At 39.0% G+C, this 17,500-nt stretch overlaps 1 protein-coding gene across 2 annotated transcripts in view; it reads left to right on the plus strand.

Annotated features, from left to right (window-relative positions):
* Nucleotides 1-17,500, plus strand: part of LOC144059079 (storkhead-box protein 2-like) — a 62,255-nt gene that overhangs the window by 1,926 nt on the left and 42,829 nt on the right. The window contains exon 1 of one of the 2 annotated variants that reach the window (XM_077577916.1): nt 10,104-11,118. The exons of the other annotated variant lie outside the window; for it this stretch is intronic. Coding sequence (XP_077434042.1) covers nt 10,911-11,118 — 208 coding nt within the window. The 5' untranslated portion in view covers nt 10,104-10,910. Of the gene's footprint in view, nt 1-10,103; nt 11,119-17,500 lie in introns of those variants that run through there. 2 annotated transcript variants of the gene reach the window in all.

Consider the following 17,500-nt stretch of genomic DNA (forward strand, 5'->3'; position numbering starts at 1 on the left):
ACTATGTTTCCATCACACATGCACACCCGTATAGTAGGGATGCACCGAAATGAAAATGTTTGGCTGAAACTGAAAACCGAAACGCCGAAAAAAATTATGCCAATTTTTGCTATAAATAATTAAAATTATATTATTATAAAATATTTATTTAGCACTGGCATTTAAACAAAACACAATATCAATTGAACACCGCAGACATGTTGGCTAATGGTATATTAAACACCAAACGAGCGGTGAGCATTTTCTGGCGGTGCTATTGCACTTTATTGTCTATGTAGTTTGCACGTGTGGGCATGAATGCGTGCGGCACACTTAAAATCCGCACATTCACATATTCACCAACGTTTCAAAACAAATAAATACATTTCTTCGCACCAGCCAATCAGCTTCGGGAACAGACTGCGAAGTCGCACACAGCGTCTTGTATAGGTCTGTAGCCACCTGGAGATAGCGCTAAGTGTTTCCGTAGTTAAAACTGTTAATAGCAGTAGTGCTAGCGTTAGCTAAAGTATTTAGCACAGCCACCGGGATGCCAGTGAAAAAGTGGAAGCGTTCGAGGGGCACTAATCAAAGAAAAAAGGGAATTCGCTGCAGGAGAAAGCGTGGGTGACCTGTATTGCAGTACTCGTCAGTTCTGTCTATTTTCGACCCACTGAAATGCTGTACACCAAGCGACGCTTCTCTCCTCCGGTGTGCGCAATGACCCCGGGAGATGCTGCTGCGACTGACCGGTGAAAAGCCAGCAAGAAGAGAGGCTGACACTCAACCCCGCGTTCGCTGTTTAATTCAAACAGCTTGCGTCACCAAAACATCCTATTTAGGCCACATTCTTTCGGCTTTAATTTGATTTCGGCCAAATTGAATATTTTTGGTGGCAAAATATTCGGTGTATCACTACCGTATAGTTATGATATTTAAATGACTTAACATAATCTTGTTGCACATGTAATTAGAATACATGACTGTATTAGTACATAGTTGAGTTGTCTAGGTTAACAATAGCTTGGTACAACGTGCAATAGGGGACACCGCAGCAAGCAAAGGTTTTGGGCGTTATGTTTATTTTGGGGTCCCAGATGTACTGTATGTCTGCAGCCATGGTGTTTCCTGTAGTGTTAATTTTGTTAAGGAAAACTAAATAAAAAATATTTTCATCAACACACATTTTACCAGAAGAAGACTAGACTAGACTAAAACCTGCATTAATTCATTCACTCCCAGCCATTTTCACTGAAGCAACTCCCTTTACTCCTGGCTGTTTCACTGAATTTTGACTGGTTTTTCAAGGCCCAAAGTTTAATGTCTCTTTTTTCAGCAGGAAAAAAGTATATTTCGATCAGTTTCCATTTTGCAGCAATTAGCATTAGAATATAGCTAAGTTTCATCTTTATTCACAAATCTTTTAAAACCCTGAGGAAAAGAGCTTTTTGCAACATGGCCCTGGTTGATCTCCTATACTCTGTCGCCACCTGATGGCCATTTTGTAATAACTACCATTGCTGCAAGTGTTCTCTTGAGTTCAGAGGCTGCATCAAAGACTTCTGTATGCTCTAGCATAAAAAATAAATAATAATAACCATAAAAAATGTATAAATACGTTTTTGGGACCATGGTGATATTTAAAATAGAACGTTTTATACGTTTTTGGGAGCAAATTAGTTAACTCTTTGACTGCCAGACGTTTTCAGAAAAGGGATGCCGTGGGTGCCAGCTGATTTAAGCATTTTGACTGATCTTTTAAGGTCCACAGAAAATTTTGTGTTTGGACTATGGAAACACACATACTACCAAATGAAAGATTGGACTCTCATCTTTCATCAGAAAAAAAAGTTTGTTTCTACCTTATTCCGTTTTTCAGTAATCAACAATAGAAAATGGTTAGTTTCACCCAAATGCTCTGTTTTGAAACAAAATACGGAGAAATCAAGCTTTTTGTGTAACGGTATTATTTCATGCACTCTAGTGAATTTGACACAGTTTTTTTCCATGAATGATGCCACAAACACCTAAACAGTGCTTTACTTCTGTAAAACACTACCACCAACAATGAAAAAGGTTTTTTTGATAGCAAAATGCGTTTATTTACATTCAACAGTGTAACAATTTGACAAAACAATTTGACAAAACAATTTGACAAAACAATTTGACAAAACAATTTGACAAAACAATTTGACAAAACAATTTAGCAAACTATTTACAAATATGTGCAACCGTGGTACTATTTACAATTGTGTGGATGTTTCAAATACAGTTTTTCTTTTTGTATCACTCCCCTGCGTGCAAGGGGACGCAGCAGGATTTGCACAACAGATTAGTTTCACTGTGATGGCCCGTTCGCGTGCAGACGCTACACTTTCTTGCTGGCTTTTTTCTCCGGGGAATAGCAAGTATATACTGCAGTGTGTGTTTGGCCATGTTGCCATCAAGTCTAATCTCAGGATCATGATACGGTGACATTACGGTGGTGTTACGTCTGGCTTCCTCATGTCCTTCAGTTCCTACACCGGGTGGTAAGAGATGTTCTGATCCATCTTATCCGCTCCATTCATGGTGGCATCGTAGTCCATAACCAGTGTCTTCTCTGTGATCAGACTGTACCCACTCCTCCGATGATTATGCATTGGACTCGGGGCACTCTTCGTCGTCCGATTGAACGTGCAGAAGTGCTCGGTTGTGCTCCGCGTTTTCCGGCGTTAGCATCGCTAGCCGGTGAGGCTTTATGACGTGATCATAGCCGCTGCATCAACGCTTCCAACTTCGGCGTCAACCTCGGAGTCACCATCATCATCGTCGTCATCAATGTGCACTTTAGCACTGATTGATGCTTCTCTTCTTTGAAAAAAACTATCAAGCGTGAGCTCCTTGCCACCGGTCGCCATTTTTGCTTTCTCAGCCATTGTCCCCTCAACACTCTAGCTCCGCCTCACGTCTTCTACTACTGACGCCTATCCGATCTTGTCAAAAGAGTCATCGCTGCCATCTAGGGGCCAAAAATAGTCATTATACTAACTAGATCTGCTTGATACTTTCAGTACAGCTGGCCAAGGCTTTCCTCCACCCGTTTCCGAAAAAAAAACAAAAAACTTGGTGAACGTCTTTTAACGTCTTTGGCGCTCCTCCGTAGGATTTTACTAAATGTTATTTAACGTTTTTGGCAGTCAAAGAGTTAATAAACATTAATTGGGACTAAATCAGTATGCATTTTCGTCGACCAATAAAGACGAGACAAAATTTTGCTCATTTCATAAAGAGTGGACTAGAATCTATGGATATTTTATTTCACAAACGAGACGAAAATTAGGATTTTGTAAAATCCTGACTCTGCACTCAGTGACACACACCCTTTCAAATCTGCAGCTAGCGAGTGCAACGTAACATTAATGCAACAGCTATAGGCTAACGTTCAAACAAAATGCTAGTTAATGCTAGCTTGTACCATGGAGTCATAAGCCACTTGTTGATCAACTGTAATTGTGTATGAAGTTGTTTTTCATCGAAAATATGAGAGAACATTTTATGTGAAGCAATTTTAGATTAGATGGAAATGTTCAATATTATCTGCTGACGAAAAAAGTAAAATAATTGTCCTGACTAAAACTAGACTAAAATGTTGACAGTTTTTGTTGACTAAAATTAGACAAAATTAGGTTTTCTGCAATAAAATAAAGACTAAAAGGTGGCTAAATAAAAATGGGATGAGGTTGACTAACTGATAAAAACTAGCAAGTGTGATTGAAACTTAACTAAAACCGAGACAAAATTTGAAAATTGCTGATAAAATCAACACTAATTTCCTGTCCTAAACTGTATTAAATTTCATTTAATTTAATTCATTTGGCTGGCAGTGACAGACTGGCTGGTTGAGAGGTCAGGTACACTGTGGACTGGCAGTGTACCTGTTGCAACAGTCCAGCTCACCTGTGACCTTAATGACAAGTTTTTATAGAAAAGGCATGAAAGGACAACCATTTGAGCTTGGTATTGTATGTTCTATTTTTCGTTTTTTTGTCAGCTTCTTTCACATGGCAGTTTGACTGCCCTCTGCAGGTTGTAAAATAAATGCACTAATGCAACTATGCAGACACATGCAGTACAGTTAGGCCACTATATTTTTGGATATGTAATCGGCAAACACTTGAACTATTTGTACTCCAAGATGACATTATTTTTTTCCAATTATGACACAAGTTTGTGGCACCATTGTAGGCTGACATGTTGACATATTTTGCTTCATATTGTGTGTGTGTGTGTGTAATATACTGGCCCCTGTACTGTACCTTCATTATTGTTATATGATACTTTAGTTCCATGTCTGTCAAAAATATACCTACAGTATACTGTATTATCTTGGATGGTATGAAATGGCACAAAAACTGACACACAAAATATGTCAGTTGAAATTGAATATTAATTGATAAACTTAGCATAAACAGAAGCAATATTAGTATACGTTAGTTGAGGGGTCACCAACCTTTTTGAAGCTGAGAGCTACTTCTTGGGTACTGATTAATCCGATTAATGCAGTTTGATACACACTTCTGAAATGACAAATTTACTCAAATGACCTTCAATAGTGTTGCTGTTATAATAAAAACAAATAGTATTAATTAATGTGAAGACACTGATCATTATTAATAATTTCTCACAATAAATGGGAAACAGATGAATAGCAATACGCAACTCTTTATTTCTATAACTCTGCCAATGCTAAAAAAAAAAGTGATCACTTGTGCAATATTTCTAGGAAATTACAATGTCCCATCACTGGTTAGCTATATTAGAACAGGCCCGTAGGCTACTCACAAGGTCCTTGGGGACCACAGGCACCACATTAGTGACCCCTGCATTAGTCAGAAACTTTAAAGCGTTGTAGTAGAGGTGCAACGATTAATCGACAACAAATCAAGTAGCAAATTAGTCAATATTTCTTTTTCATAATCAGGTAATTGCTTAGATAGCCTTTTAATTAGAAATTCTCTTAGAATTTCAGCTTCTGAACTGTAAATATTCTCAGATTTCGGTTGTCCTGCATGATAGCAGACAAATTGTCTATCTATGTGATTTATTAGTTGAATCAAAACATTTACTTTACTGAGGCAAAAATGTTAATAATTGTTTTCCAATTTTCCAACTATACAGACCAAACCAGTAAATGAATCGTTATTAATATTTTTGCACTTTTAATTTGAAATAATGTTCTGTTTTTTTTTTAAAAAATAAAGGAATGGGAATGAAAGTATGTTTATTTTATCCTGTTCATTGATTAATCAACAAAATAATCAACATATTAATTCATTATTAAAATAATCATTAGTTGCAGACCTACTTTGTAGTATCTTATTCTAGGTAGGGCTTTCAGAAAAAAATATTTTTTGTAATCAATTAATCTATCGATTATTCCATCGATTAATCAAGTAATGGTGTGTGTGTGTGTGTGTTTTAACTGTGTGATTTGTACCTCCATGCATGTGTGACTTGACGCATGGTAGTGGGGGCGCTACGCACAGTCCGTGATCTGCATTTAGGGTGTGGCGGCTCTGCATACCGATTGAAAATGAATAAATAAAATAAAATGATGCGTTTACTTGGTAGAGGTTGGACTCGCACCCAAAATTCGTGTTCACTTTTTTTTCTGTATAAGGGACAAATCCCAAATCATCTCAAACGGTTTACTAAGTTTTTCCAAAAACATGTAATGTCATAGTCCAGAAAATGACAAATCTAATTTATAAATCATAATAGTCAATGATAAATGAAGTGTCATTCACACTTATATTATGCTTTATGTACATACACCATATGTGTCTCAAACATTTTACCAGGCCTTATTCACTTTTTTGAAAACAATGGATTATATGAAGACTGTATGCGTCTGATGCGCTAACGCAGCCGCGTCAACCTATGGAAAGAGCTCAAATGTCGCAAAATTACAAAGACGACAACTTCATATTTGGCGAATGCAGCTCAGTGGGATACGACCTTTAAAGCTACTGAATGTAGAAAATTCTATTTTGAATCGCGACTGCCACCTGTGCCAGTGGAAAAATTAAACTGCACAAACCCTTCTTCATATACACAACGCGCACATGACTTCACATCTGTAGACAGAGGGCGGGAAATTCAAACCCAAATCCAGTCTGAAAACTATTGGCCAGAGGCTTGCAGGAGTGCCCATTGTGAACGGCTAAGGTGTTAATCTACTAATTAGAAGATGTTTCAGTCATAAATGGTCAAATAAAAAGGTTATTGTAAATATATTTTTGACCAAATTAAAGAGAGCAGCTTTACCAGATGTACAAATGTAACAATGAATCCCTCTACTGGACTAATAAGACACTACAGCAGGGGTTAAAGTTCTCCGTCGTGGGGACGGATTTCCGTCATTTTGAAAATAAGACTAGGGTGCACACCCACGTTTGTTGTTCATGATCCCGTCACTAAATTGACATTGCTTTCACACATTGAATGGATTCATTTGGCAATACCACTTAAAAAGTTATTGAAAAAGTATTGAATTTTAATATCTGGGTGAGGTCTAAAATTTCATGCTGTGTGTACCTTCTCCGTGGAGAAGCAGCAAGCTATATTAGGAGAAGTTGGCGGAACTGTCTGTTAGTGCTAGAGTGCAGGGTGGCATTGCGGACGAGACATGTCGAGAGTCGAGTCCTCCACACACTACGTGGCCAATTTGAATGTAGGAGGGAAAAGAGGAAGTTTTAATCGCTATTCACTGTTTGGAACTTACTCACTGAAGAAAAGGAAAAAGTTTGGACTATCAGCATGCTGCGACGTCCTGCAACGGAGGAGTTAGTTGCTAACCAGCTACATGCTAACGTGAGTCAGAGTTCCACCTTCCTTACATAGCACGCACCGATGTACTATTTAAACACCATATTAACAATAAAAATGTAAAAACTAGCGACTGGGATAAAAGTTTGTTTTGTGGTTGATACGCATGGTCATCATCGTCGTAGCGTAATTAGGTCATAATTACGGCGCGTGCGTCTTTGTGAGAGATGAAGGAAAGGTTATTTGGGTGTAAATCTGTAAATGTTGCCCATTTCACACGTTATGATGGCAACAACTGTTATGGAGAAAGCAAATCTACTTCCCTAATGAGGTGAACACAACAGCTCACCACCCATCCGCACCACTCTATCCATCTATCTATCTATCTATTGATAGGAGGCCGATTTTTTTCCTCTGCGTGTTCGTTTTCTTTCGGGTAGTGAGAATGTTGGTTATCCGAATGCAGGCTGGAGATCGATGAACAGTTACTTCGAAGCTTTTATTTCTACAGAATATTCTGGGCACAAGTGAGTTCCAGACAATGGCTGCAGCCTCTCGCAAGTGCCCAGATTACAGTTACTTACAACATTCTTATACTATCTTGAAGGGTGGTACCACAAAGCCCCCAGCAAACAGCCCACCCCGGAGTTCACCGGACATTAGACAAGACTTTAAAGACATTATTCAAACACATTAATTTCAACCACAGACAATGGCCCATTGTTGTGGAATAGAGGAGGTTTTTCAGACATGCCGGCACCTGGCAGAAATTGCGATAACACTCACAAAGATACATCCGCAGAATAAAGCTCTACTGAGGAAATAAGGAAATTAAAACAGTTTTATGACAAAATCTGCCAGAAGACCCTCTTCACTATCTATCCATCTATCCATCTATCTATCTATCTAATTGGATTTTCGTTCTTTGCGGTCCGGCCCGGTCTCTACACCTACAAATAGTTGGGGTCCACTGTTACTGTCCAAGTTACATCATTTTAATAGTATGGTGATTGGATTACGTTAATAACCACATTGTTTTAACAGGTAACTGAAACTGTATCAGAAAAACACAAATTAAAAGTAAGCCTCCCAACATAGCATAACATGACCATGTATAGATACTGTAGATATTATACATATTATACATTGATACTGTCTTTTAAGTCTGCTTGATTTTTATCACTCAAAATGCATCAAATTTATGTTTTTAATTATGAAATATATTTTAATTTTTTTGCATTCTCAATTACCCTCCTAGAGCGGTCGTATACATTTGTCATCCCTGATTAATGCTTAAATATTATTATTTAAAAATAATCAATGTGCGCCCTAATGCCCTGCAAAATTTGTGTTAATTGACCGCAGTCAATTTAAACCTAAAAAAAATTCAGTCAAATGAAATTTTTTTGCTTTAACCCTTGCACTACAGTTGCGACACCGCAAATGGAATTCATCTGATATAGCGGCCACAGGCGATAAACAGACGATAAATTACCTCATAAAGTAAATGAGAAGCCACTTACAAAACTTAAAACAAGTTTTTACTGGCATCTACAAAGATCCGCCGCTATTAGGAACAATAGCGCATATCCACACAACGTGTCTGTGACTAGAAACGATGAAAAACTGCGCAAAGCATAACAGTTAACATGGTGTTGCAAATGGATACTTTTATTTTTTACATCGATGCATATTTTAAGCAGTTGAAATCGATACTAAATAGATTTCCGCTGTATCGTTACATTTCGAAACACGGCTGTACGTGTGTCTGGCTTCTGTTAGATTTTGTGAGGGACGCATTATGGTGTTTGTGACTTTTATTGGTTGTTGTGTCCATTTATACAAATCATTTGTGAATGACGTTAGAGGCGATCGACGGTTTGATTTGGAACAGGTGCCCGAGACACGGCGCTTTCTTGCAGCTTGCTTAGAAACACGCCCTAGTTACGACATACATTGTTCTACAAAATCACTTAGGTAGGCTACGTTCACACTGCAGGATGTGATGGCCAATTCAGATTTTTTGTAAATCCGATATTTTTATATTCTGTTTACATTACAAAAACAAATGTGACTTCAATGTGAACACAACGCGCCCGTGATGCGACTCGCTGCTATGACTCCAGCTGACCACCAGATGTCACCGGTACATCTATCTTATGGGGCTTTGAAACTTCGACTCTTTTTCCAAATCAATCAGCCGAAAGCCTCAAAAGCTTCACAAGGCTTCATTGTCCCATCTCTAGTGCTTGGTATGAAGGTGGGTTTAGAGCTTGTGATCTGTCCAGATATTGCGTTAACTGATATTATATTATTATTATAGATATTGCGTGTTGAACTGCTTGGACCTTCATCAGAACGTCTGTGTCATCATTTTTCAAGGCATCAGTAATCCTGGCAGCAAAACACTCCTAATCCTAACCGCAACGATGCAAAAGCAGTTAAAATGCGTAGCTGCCAAGCTACAGCTGGAATGCTGTCATGATTGGCCGAAACTGCCAAAATTTAAAATAAATAAATAAATGACTAATAAATAAATAAATGAATTCAAGTGAAAATGAAAACAGATATTATAATTATAATTCAAAAATTTAATTTAAAAAATGAATATAAATGTAAATAAAATAAAAAAAGTAAATGGGTATATATATATATATATATATATATATATATATATATATATATATATATATATATATATATATATATATATATATATATATACATATATATATATATATACATATATATATATAATTAAGTATCAATAAATAAGAACGCTCTGCTCACATTTATTTATTTCATGCTGCAGACGCTGTGTCAGGTCGAAATGATATTCAAATGAGGGGGCGGTCCTAAGCGTGTTTTAGGTTGGGCTCTGCTGTTGCAAACTGCCTGTCAATGGTCGAGTGAGTGGTGTATGTTGTTTTTCCATTTATACTTATTTATTTGTATTTAATTTTTTAATTATATTTTTCTATATCCGTTTTTATTTTCACTTTTATTTATTTACTTAATTTGTCATTTATTATTTTTTAATTTTGGCAGTTTTGGTCCTCTATAGCTGAGTGTTTGGCAGTACAATGATGCAAGGCTTTAGACACACACACACCTTTGTGCATGGACGCATCAATTCAGCTTTGGGATGTGTGTGTTTTCTATGAATGGACAGCAGCCTCCAGTTTTTGCTATGGGGTGGTCTCACAAGAATCCTGCCCCTCTCTCCTTGCCCCCTGCCTGCTCCTCCTCTCCGCCCTCCTCTCCCACAACACTGAACATAGGCAGGGAGAGAAGGCGAGTGAGAGCTGGTGAACGAGGTGAAGGGACGAAGGAGAAGACAAAGAGAAGCGCAGACAGTTTTCGGTCTATCCAGGATTTACCACATATTGGTGATTTATTTAATGCTTTTTTTTGTCTACAAGACATCCATCATCATCACATATGACAGCGTTTTCTACCCAGTAGGCATTTGTCAACGGATTGCGGGCGCAATGTGGATAGATAGATGTTGAAGAGGGGAGCCAATGTGTTTTTCCCATGGATATTTTTTTGTTCACTCTCCACTTGCTTTCTTTTGTATTCGCGTGCCCTCCCACCTTCCCTTTTTCCCTCGCTTGGCTGCACAAGCTTTTTTTTGTGTGTGATACAACGGCTCTCCTTCCCAGAGACCTCCTTTGACCCATACCAACAATGTTGTCCCCAATTTCATAGGAATCGACCGCCCATACCTCAAACAGACTTTGTTTTTCTGTGCTGCTGAGCCTTATTTTTATGTCATCTATTTGCTGTCCAATGACTTGCTGAGCTATCATAATTTTTTTGTGACCTGAGAAGCACAAGACTGTGGATGTACTCACTGCTACATGCCTTTCTGAATCAAATCTGAAGATCATTTTGGCGAGATGACCATGAATGTCATTCTTTTCTTCACAAAATGGTGGTGGTTTGACTTTCATTAATTGACTTCAACTACTGGTTCTGCAGAATGGAATTCACGTGATAAGCTGCAGACGGGTAGCCTTGAGTCTTTTACCTGGCTTCAACATTCAGCTTGTTTGTTTTGACTCAGCCTTGTAGATCAAATTACCACCTGTTTGTTTCTGCCACCCAATTTGGTGAGGATGAAGAAGACACACAGCAGCATATTGAGGCGGGCATGGCCCAGCTCGGAACTGTCAGAGCGGCTACTGTCACCGGCAGCCTGTGCAGAGCCTCACAGGGGGCGACGCTCTCACAGCGAAAAAGACTACAGAATCCACAAACACAGGAAGAAGAATCACTATCCTGCACAGTACATGTGTCAGAGTCCACCTGCTTACTTTCACACAGGTACTGTGAACACGTCACCTGAGAGATTGTTTTTGAGTTGACAGAGCTTCTTAAGAGTCATGGACTCTCTTTATTTGAAATGTGCTTTTACAAAATGAGTACTGTTGTAGTCAATTAACTTTAATTATGTCAAAATGGAGAACTTAAGGAAAACTGAGTATCTACTGCTCCATAGTTAGCCGGCAAGGGTTGTTGCCATGGATACAATTCAGCACTTCTGACATGTTATGGTGATTCTGATTGGTTCCATTTGGTGTATGTAGCATTTCTTTGTACTTTGTACTGCATCTACATGTGTGCGTGTGTATAATTGAATATTTTTCTTAAGTATTGGATTGATAATCACATCCTTTATTCAAGTTTTTGGTTAAAAATAGGATTCGTATTATTAACTTAACTCATTCATTCCCAGCCATTTTCAAAGAAGCAACCCCCTTTGCTCCCGGCTGTTTGACTGGATTTTGACAGATTTTGCAAGGCCCAGAGAATATTCTGTTCTATTGCTATAAAAAGATTAGTCTCTTCTCTCATCAGGAAAAAAGTATATCTCTTTTACGTTTTGCAGCAATTAGCATTAGAATCTAGCTAAGTTTAATCATTATTTACAAAACTGTTAAAAACACAGGGGAAAGAGCTTTTTTGCAACATGGCCCTGGTTGATCTCTTGTACTCTCCTGCCAGCTGCTGGTGTTTTTTTGTAATAACTACCAATGCTTAAGCGACTTCTTCAGGTCAGAAGCTGCATTAAAGCCTTCTGTATGCTCTAGCATAAAACAAAAACATAAATATGTGTTTGGGACCATGGCAATATTTAAAATAGAACGTTTTAATATGTTTTTGGGAGAAATTATTTTTTAATAACATGCAGGTACTGTATTATTTTTGTTAGGGTTGAGAACAATAACTTGATATGACTGGTTTGTGAAGGCGATAGATACAACTGTATCGGTAGCACACTCCTCAAACGATACAAAATCTGCCAGAAATCCTTAGATACATTGATTCTAGCAGTCAAGGCTACCTAGATACAAGGCTAGCAATCGGTTGTGTGAGTATTTACAGTTTTCATCTCTTGACACCACAAAACATATTGCGCGGTGCTCTGTACGTAACGTTATGCATACAACCAAAAATAACATGGTTGGACATTACTGGTTAAACTATATTTCTCATCCACTAAAAGAACACACACACGTATGTCCCAAAGCTAAACAATAACAATTGCCAGCCCAGCCAAGCTAGTCATTGCAACTCTAACTCTGTCAGTCAGTACTCAGCAAGCAGTGTATCAGTGCAGTGGACGGACGCCTTAGCTTGAATGGCACCCTACGTGCAAGACCCACTTTGACTTTGAAATGTTGTTTGTGCAGATTATTGTCTCTCCAAAAATGAATTGTGGCATCCATGGCCTAAGAGGTAGAGCAAGTTGTCAAGTATCCGGAGGGTGCGCTGTTCGAATCTCGCTTTCTCCTAGTCATGTGTCATTGTGTCCTTGGGCAAGACACTTCACACTGTTATACATACAGCTGGGTGTAAATGTTTGGTGGTGGTCGGAGGGGCCGTAGGCGCACACTGGCAGCCGAGTTTCAGTAGTCAGCTGTGGCTACATATGTAGTTTACCACCACCAGAGTGTGAGCGCCAGAATAATATATCCATTTGATTGTTAAGTGTCCAGAAAAGCGCTATATAAACAGAGTTCAGTGGTAGAGTGGTCATTTCCCATCCGTGAGGTTGTGGGTTCAATCCTCACCCCTGATGATCATGTTGAAATGTCCTTGAGTAAGACACTGAACCCCGATTTGCTTCCAGTGGACCTGGCAGCAGTCGACCACTGGTGTGTGAATGCGTGTGTGAATGTGAGGCATTGTGAAGTGCTTTGGGCACCATATGGTGTAGTTAAAGCGCTATATAAAAAGCAGTCCAGTCCATTTACCAATTGTTACGGATTGTCCGTATTTTGTTAAGGAAATCAACAAACACTGCCGCGTTCTGGCCATAACACAAATATTATGGATATTTTAAAAAGCCGCTAGTTCCGGTGATGTAATGCGTCACTGCTCATTAAATTCCTCTGAACTGTCTGTCAATGCACTATACCGTAAGTCTGAGGTGTTCTGTCGAGTTGCGCTGCTACGTTGCTACGAAGTCAGCCGGTGGCTGTGTCCAGCTTCCTTCCACCATATTTTTTGGAACGTCGCGGTTCAAAGCGTAGACAAAAGCATAAAACGACACTTATAAAATGGCTAAATTGACGGAAATGAGCATGCAAAAGTCCTCGTTGTTACGGGAAAGCTTACAGACAAAGGAATGACAGTGGTACGTTACAAAAAGTAGACTGATCGCCGGGATCCCTATACATTGAAGAAGGAAGATCTGGTGAACAGTGCTAAACGGCAGCCCCTGGTCACGTACATGGACACCGTGAATTACCTCATAAATGCGTATAAGAGTAAAGAGTGCGTATACCTTTGAACAATTAAAGGCATATAAATCAGTGGAGGCAATCAACCAGCTGTGTTGTCGTTGGTCTGTATTTCACATGACCAAAACGAGAGCTGCATGTTACCTGCACATCAACGACCCAAATCAAGTTGACAACACTCCAAAAAGTGAAGCTTCATCTCCACATTATTAGACCAATAATGTGCAGTTACTCGAGTACTCGTTTCAGCCCTATTCGTAACGCTTGTACATTACTCCCCCAAGCCTGATGATTTTTTGGACCATTGAAGGATGCTATTTATACTGTATAATAACGATGCATTTACTTTTAAGTTGTGCAAAACAACGGAAGTTTATCGATGTCCGACCAATACAAATCATCTGAACATAAAAGGGATTTTAAACAGTGACTCAAATCTCACAGGGGAACTAACATGACCTTTGGTTTAGAATACCAAAAATGTGTCAAATGAATCCTCTTGATGGGAGATTCTTCTTCTCCTAGTGAGATGGATTACAACATTTTGTGGTATTCCAACTACTGAGCAGAAGGGCCATAACAGTTGTAGTCACATTGAAAAATGCTGGCAGGCTGCATTGGCAAGACGTGCGGCGCCAGTGTGCCGATGCCGTGTTTTGTCAATAATTTGGTGCCGGGGGTCCAATCACATTTCAGGGGACCCAGTGGACAGTGTGAGAGTCTGTTAAACAAGATGATGCGCTACAGGAAGATACCTTCGGAGTAGTGGGCCCTCTTCAAAACCCGGCTCGGTCGGTTGATGCAGAATTCTTCATAGGAACGCCTCAGGAAGGTGATCCACCTAAAATCTTGTTCTGGTCGGTCGGTGCAGAATCCATACAGCAGCAGCATCAGATTCGATCAGCGTCACAGGAGGGGGAGGACAGTTAAGAAGCAGTTGTAATACAGGCCTACATGTAGTTGAACTAAATGCAAGAGGATAAAAATAAGTCTGAAGTCGAGATTTAAACACTGTTATAAGAAGTGCCTGGACTCTGGGCCATCATCAGTACTCAATTCTCGTTCACATCAATGACCTTGTCCCGAATAAACTTGAATAGTTTGCATCTTTTACTTTTCCCGAAAGACGCTCTATTTGTCCATTACTGTATATGAAAAATCCCATTTGTATCTACGTTTACTAAGTTATATTCACTTCTCTCATTCAAACAAATTGAGTTGTTGAAGCCTACACTGGCCGTTGGCACAGTGTACCAACCCCACAGAAATAACTAGTATTGTGGAATCCAGATCCAGAAAGTAAAAAACCCTGCCACAGATTGGCTTTAGCCACCAGATGCTTCTCTTCAACTGGCAGGTAAACAAGCTCGTCCCCTTCTCTTGAGTAGAAGCACCTGTGACTAAAGCCAAGCTGTTTCAGGGTTTTTACTTTCTGGACCTGGATTCCCCAACCCTACATATACCCTGGCCGACTGGAGAAACGACGATGTTGTTTTGTCTCATTTGAAATCCATTAGTGTTGTGTGTATCTTGAGCAGCAAACACACATTCCTTCCCTGGCGTCCACTTCCGCACTCCCACATATATGCGGCTCTTATTGGAGCATGTGGTCATATGACTGCGTAAACTGAGCGCATACTGAGTCAAAGATAATAGAGAGGCAAGAGCATACTTGTACAATGGATTGGTTTGGGACCCACGTTACAATAAGCATTGACGGATTATGTCTTGAATGGAAAAATTATGCATAAAATGGCCAATCAACAATTTGTTTAGAGTCCCTACTGATTCATGTACAGCCCTAGTTATAACTTAGGTACCCGCTATAAGGTCCAAAACTATGAGGCTACCGTTTCCAAGTGTGACAGCTGGTGTTGATTATGATAGTCACGTAACTCAGTCTTTGGCCACTAATATTCACTCTATAAATTGTTCTTCAAACCTTTGTACACATAATCATCGGATGTCTGTTTCTGCTCTCTATATAATCTGCTGTTCCAAAAAGGGAACGTCATTCATATCTGTGTGCATCTCTTGGCTTTGTGATTTGTTATGACACCACAAACTGTGGTGTTTTGAAGCATGTCTTTCATTTCATTATCATGCTAAAATGAAAGCATTTCATTTGTTTAGTTTGTCTTGTCTCAATCAAGATCAAGAAAAATTCTTCTGCTCTTTTGGCTTCCCCCATCAGGCATCGACACAGCTAATTATATATATAACTTAAGTAATTGCTAAATAGTAAATACTTAATATTCAGAATTCATAATTGCTGCATGAAAGGAATAAATAAGTATATGGCCCCATTTGAAAACCATGATGTGTTAGATAGATTATTATTATTATATATATTTTAATTCCTTTACTTAAGTTTCTCAAATCAGTGTCAGATTTAATTCTTTGTGATGTAAAAGACTGGACATAACAGTAATTTGTTTTTGTGTGTAAGTATGGAAGAATTTTATTGAACCTCTATTTATCTTAAGGTAATTGAGAATAGATTCTCACTTGCAATGCCGGTTTGTCTGTAGACAGCCAAGTAAAAGAAAGCAAAATAAAAGATGTGTCTCTTCATTTAAGGGCAAGATTGTGAGGAAAAGATTCAGTAATGGTTGTTTAGGTCTGAATGATAGGGCAGTTGGTTTTAACTTTTAAATGTAATTCCATTGTCTATCATTTGAATATATTGATGAAAGCATCAGCATGCTTCCAGAGCTTCCGCTAGTCTCATAGTAACTCTTGAGTGGCGGAATTGTGATGACTTGAAATGAGGATCAGCCGCTCTCTCTCGAACTCAATACATCCTCAAGCTGTTGGCTCTTATTCCTGCAGGATTGCACACTTTCATTGTATCTAATTCTACATGTATTTTGTATAGCGCCTAACTGAGCTAGATAACCTTGTGTATCCTATGACCTATTTTGTCAGAATCAACAACAGAGGTGGCAAATCCAGGTCCAGAAAGTAAAAACCCTGCCACGGTTTGTCTTCAGCCTCAAGTGCTAGCTAGCTAGCTAGCTCCCATGGTGCTCATTTACCTGCTAGGGAGCTAGCGAGCTAGCTAGCACCAGGGACCGAAGCCAAACTGTGGCAGGGTATTTACTTTCTGGACTTGGATTTGCCACCTCTGATCTACAATTGACATTGCTTGTTAATTCTGTGGTCATTTATTGTACTTATATTTGAACATTTGCTCACTGTTTGATTTTAACAAACTAAAAACAATCCTTCTGCTGTCAGTAGGTTTACATTTAATATTCCTTGTAAATGACTCATAAATGTTGACTCTTAATTATAACCAATCAAATAGCTGTGTGTTGTAGCTTGGATATAGGCTCTTGGTGTATTATCAGGATTGTGAATATTAAACAGCTGACTTGCGCATGTATGCACAGTCTTAAGGATGTAACAATAGCCTGTATTGTACGGAGCCAAACAAGGCAGATAAGCTCTATAGTGTGCTCTGACTTTTCCCTGGCATCTACGCACAAATGCCCAAATACAACTCCATTCTGCTCACAAATATTCAATACTGAAGCTTTGTTGCACAGAGATCGCATCATTGTTATTCTTCTTTACGAACAAGCGTAACCAAGGGTGTCGAAATTATCGGGTTAATGTCTCGTTAACTTAAAGTGCCTTTAACAGCACTAATTTTTTTAACGCTCAATTAATGACCGCTCCTTATTTGGAAAGCCTCTACTGAAGGGAATTCCAGTCACAGCGCAGCATAAACGTCCACGTCAAAATTACCCAATAAAAATGCACTGTACTACACTAGAGCTAAAACACACAATGTTTAAGGGGCAGAATGTTAGCATGGAGGAGCCATTTGGACTGTGTTGCACTTCCACCTGTTCCCTGCTTTGACAGAACACACTCGGTTAGCCGTTAGCAACGAGCTAGGTTGCTCCAGCAAGGGTGTCCATGGCACTTTCAAACCCAAAGAAAAATGTAGT

The sequence above is a fragment of the Vanacampus margaritifer genome, chromosome 10 (genome assembly GCF_051991255.1).
Source record: "Vanacampus margaritifer isolate UIUO_Vmar chromosome 10, RoL_Vmar_1.0, whole genome shotgun sequence".
Taxonomy (NCBI): Eukaryota; Metazoa; Chordata; class Actinopteri; order Syngnathiformes; family Syngnathidae; genus Vanacampus; species Vanacampus margaritifer.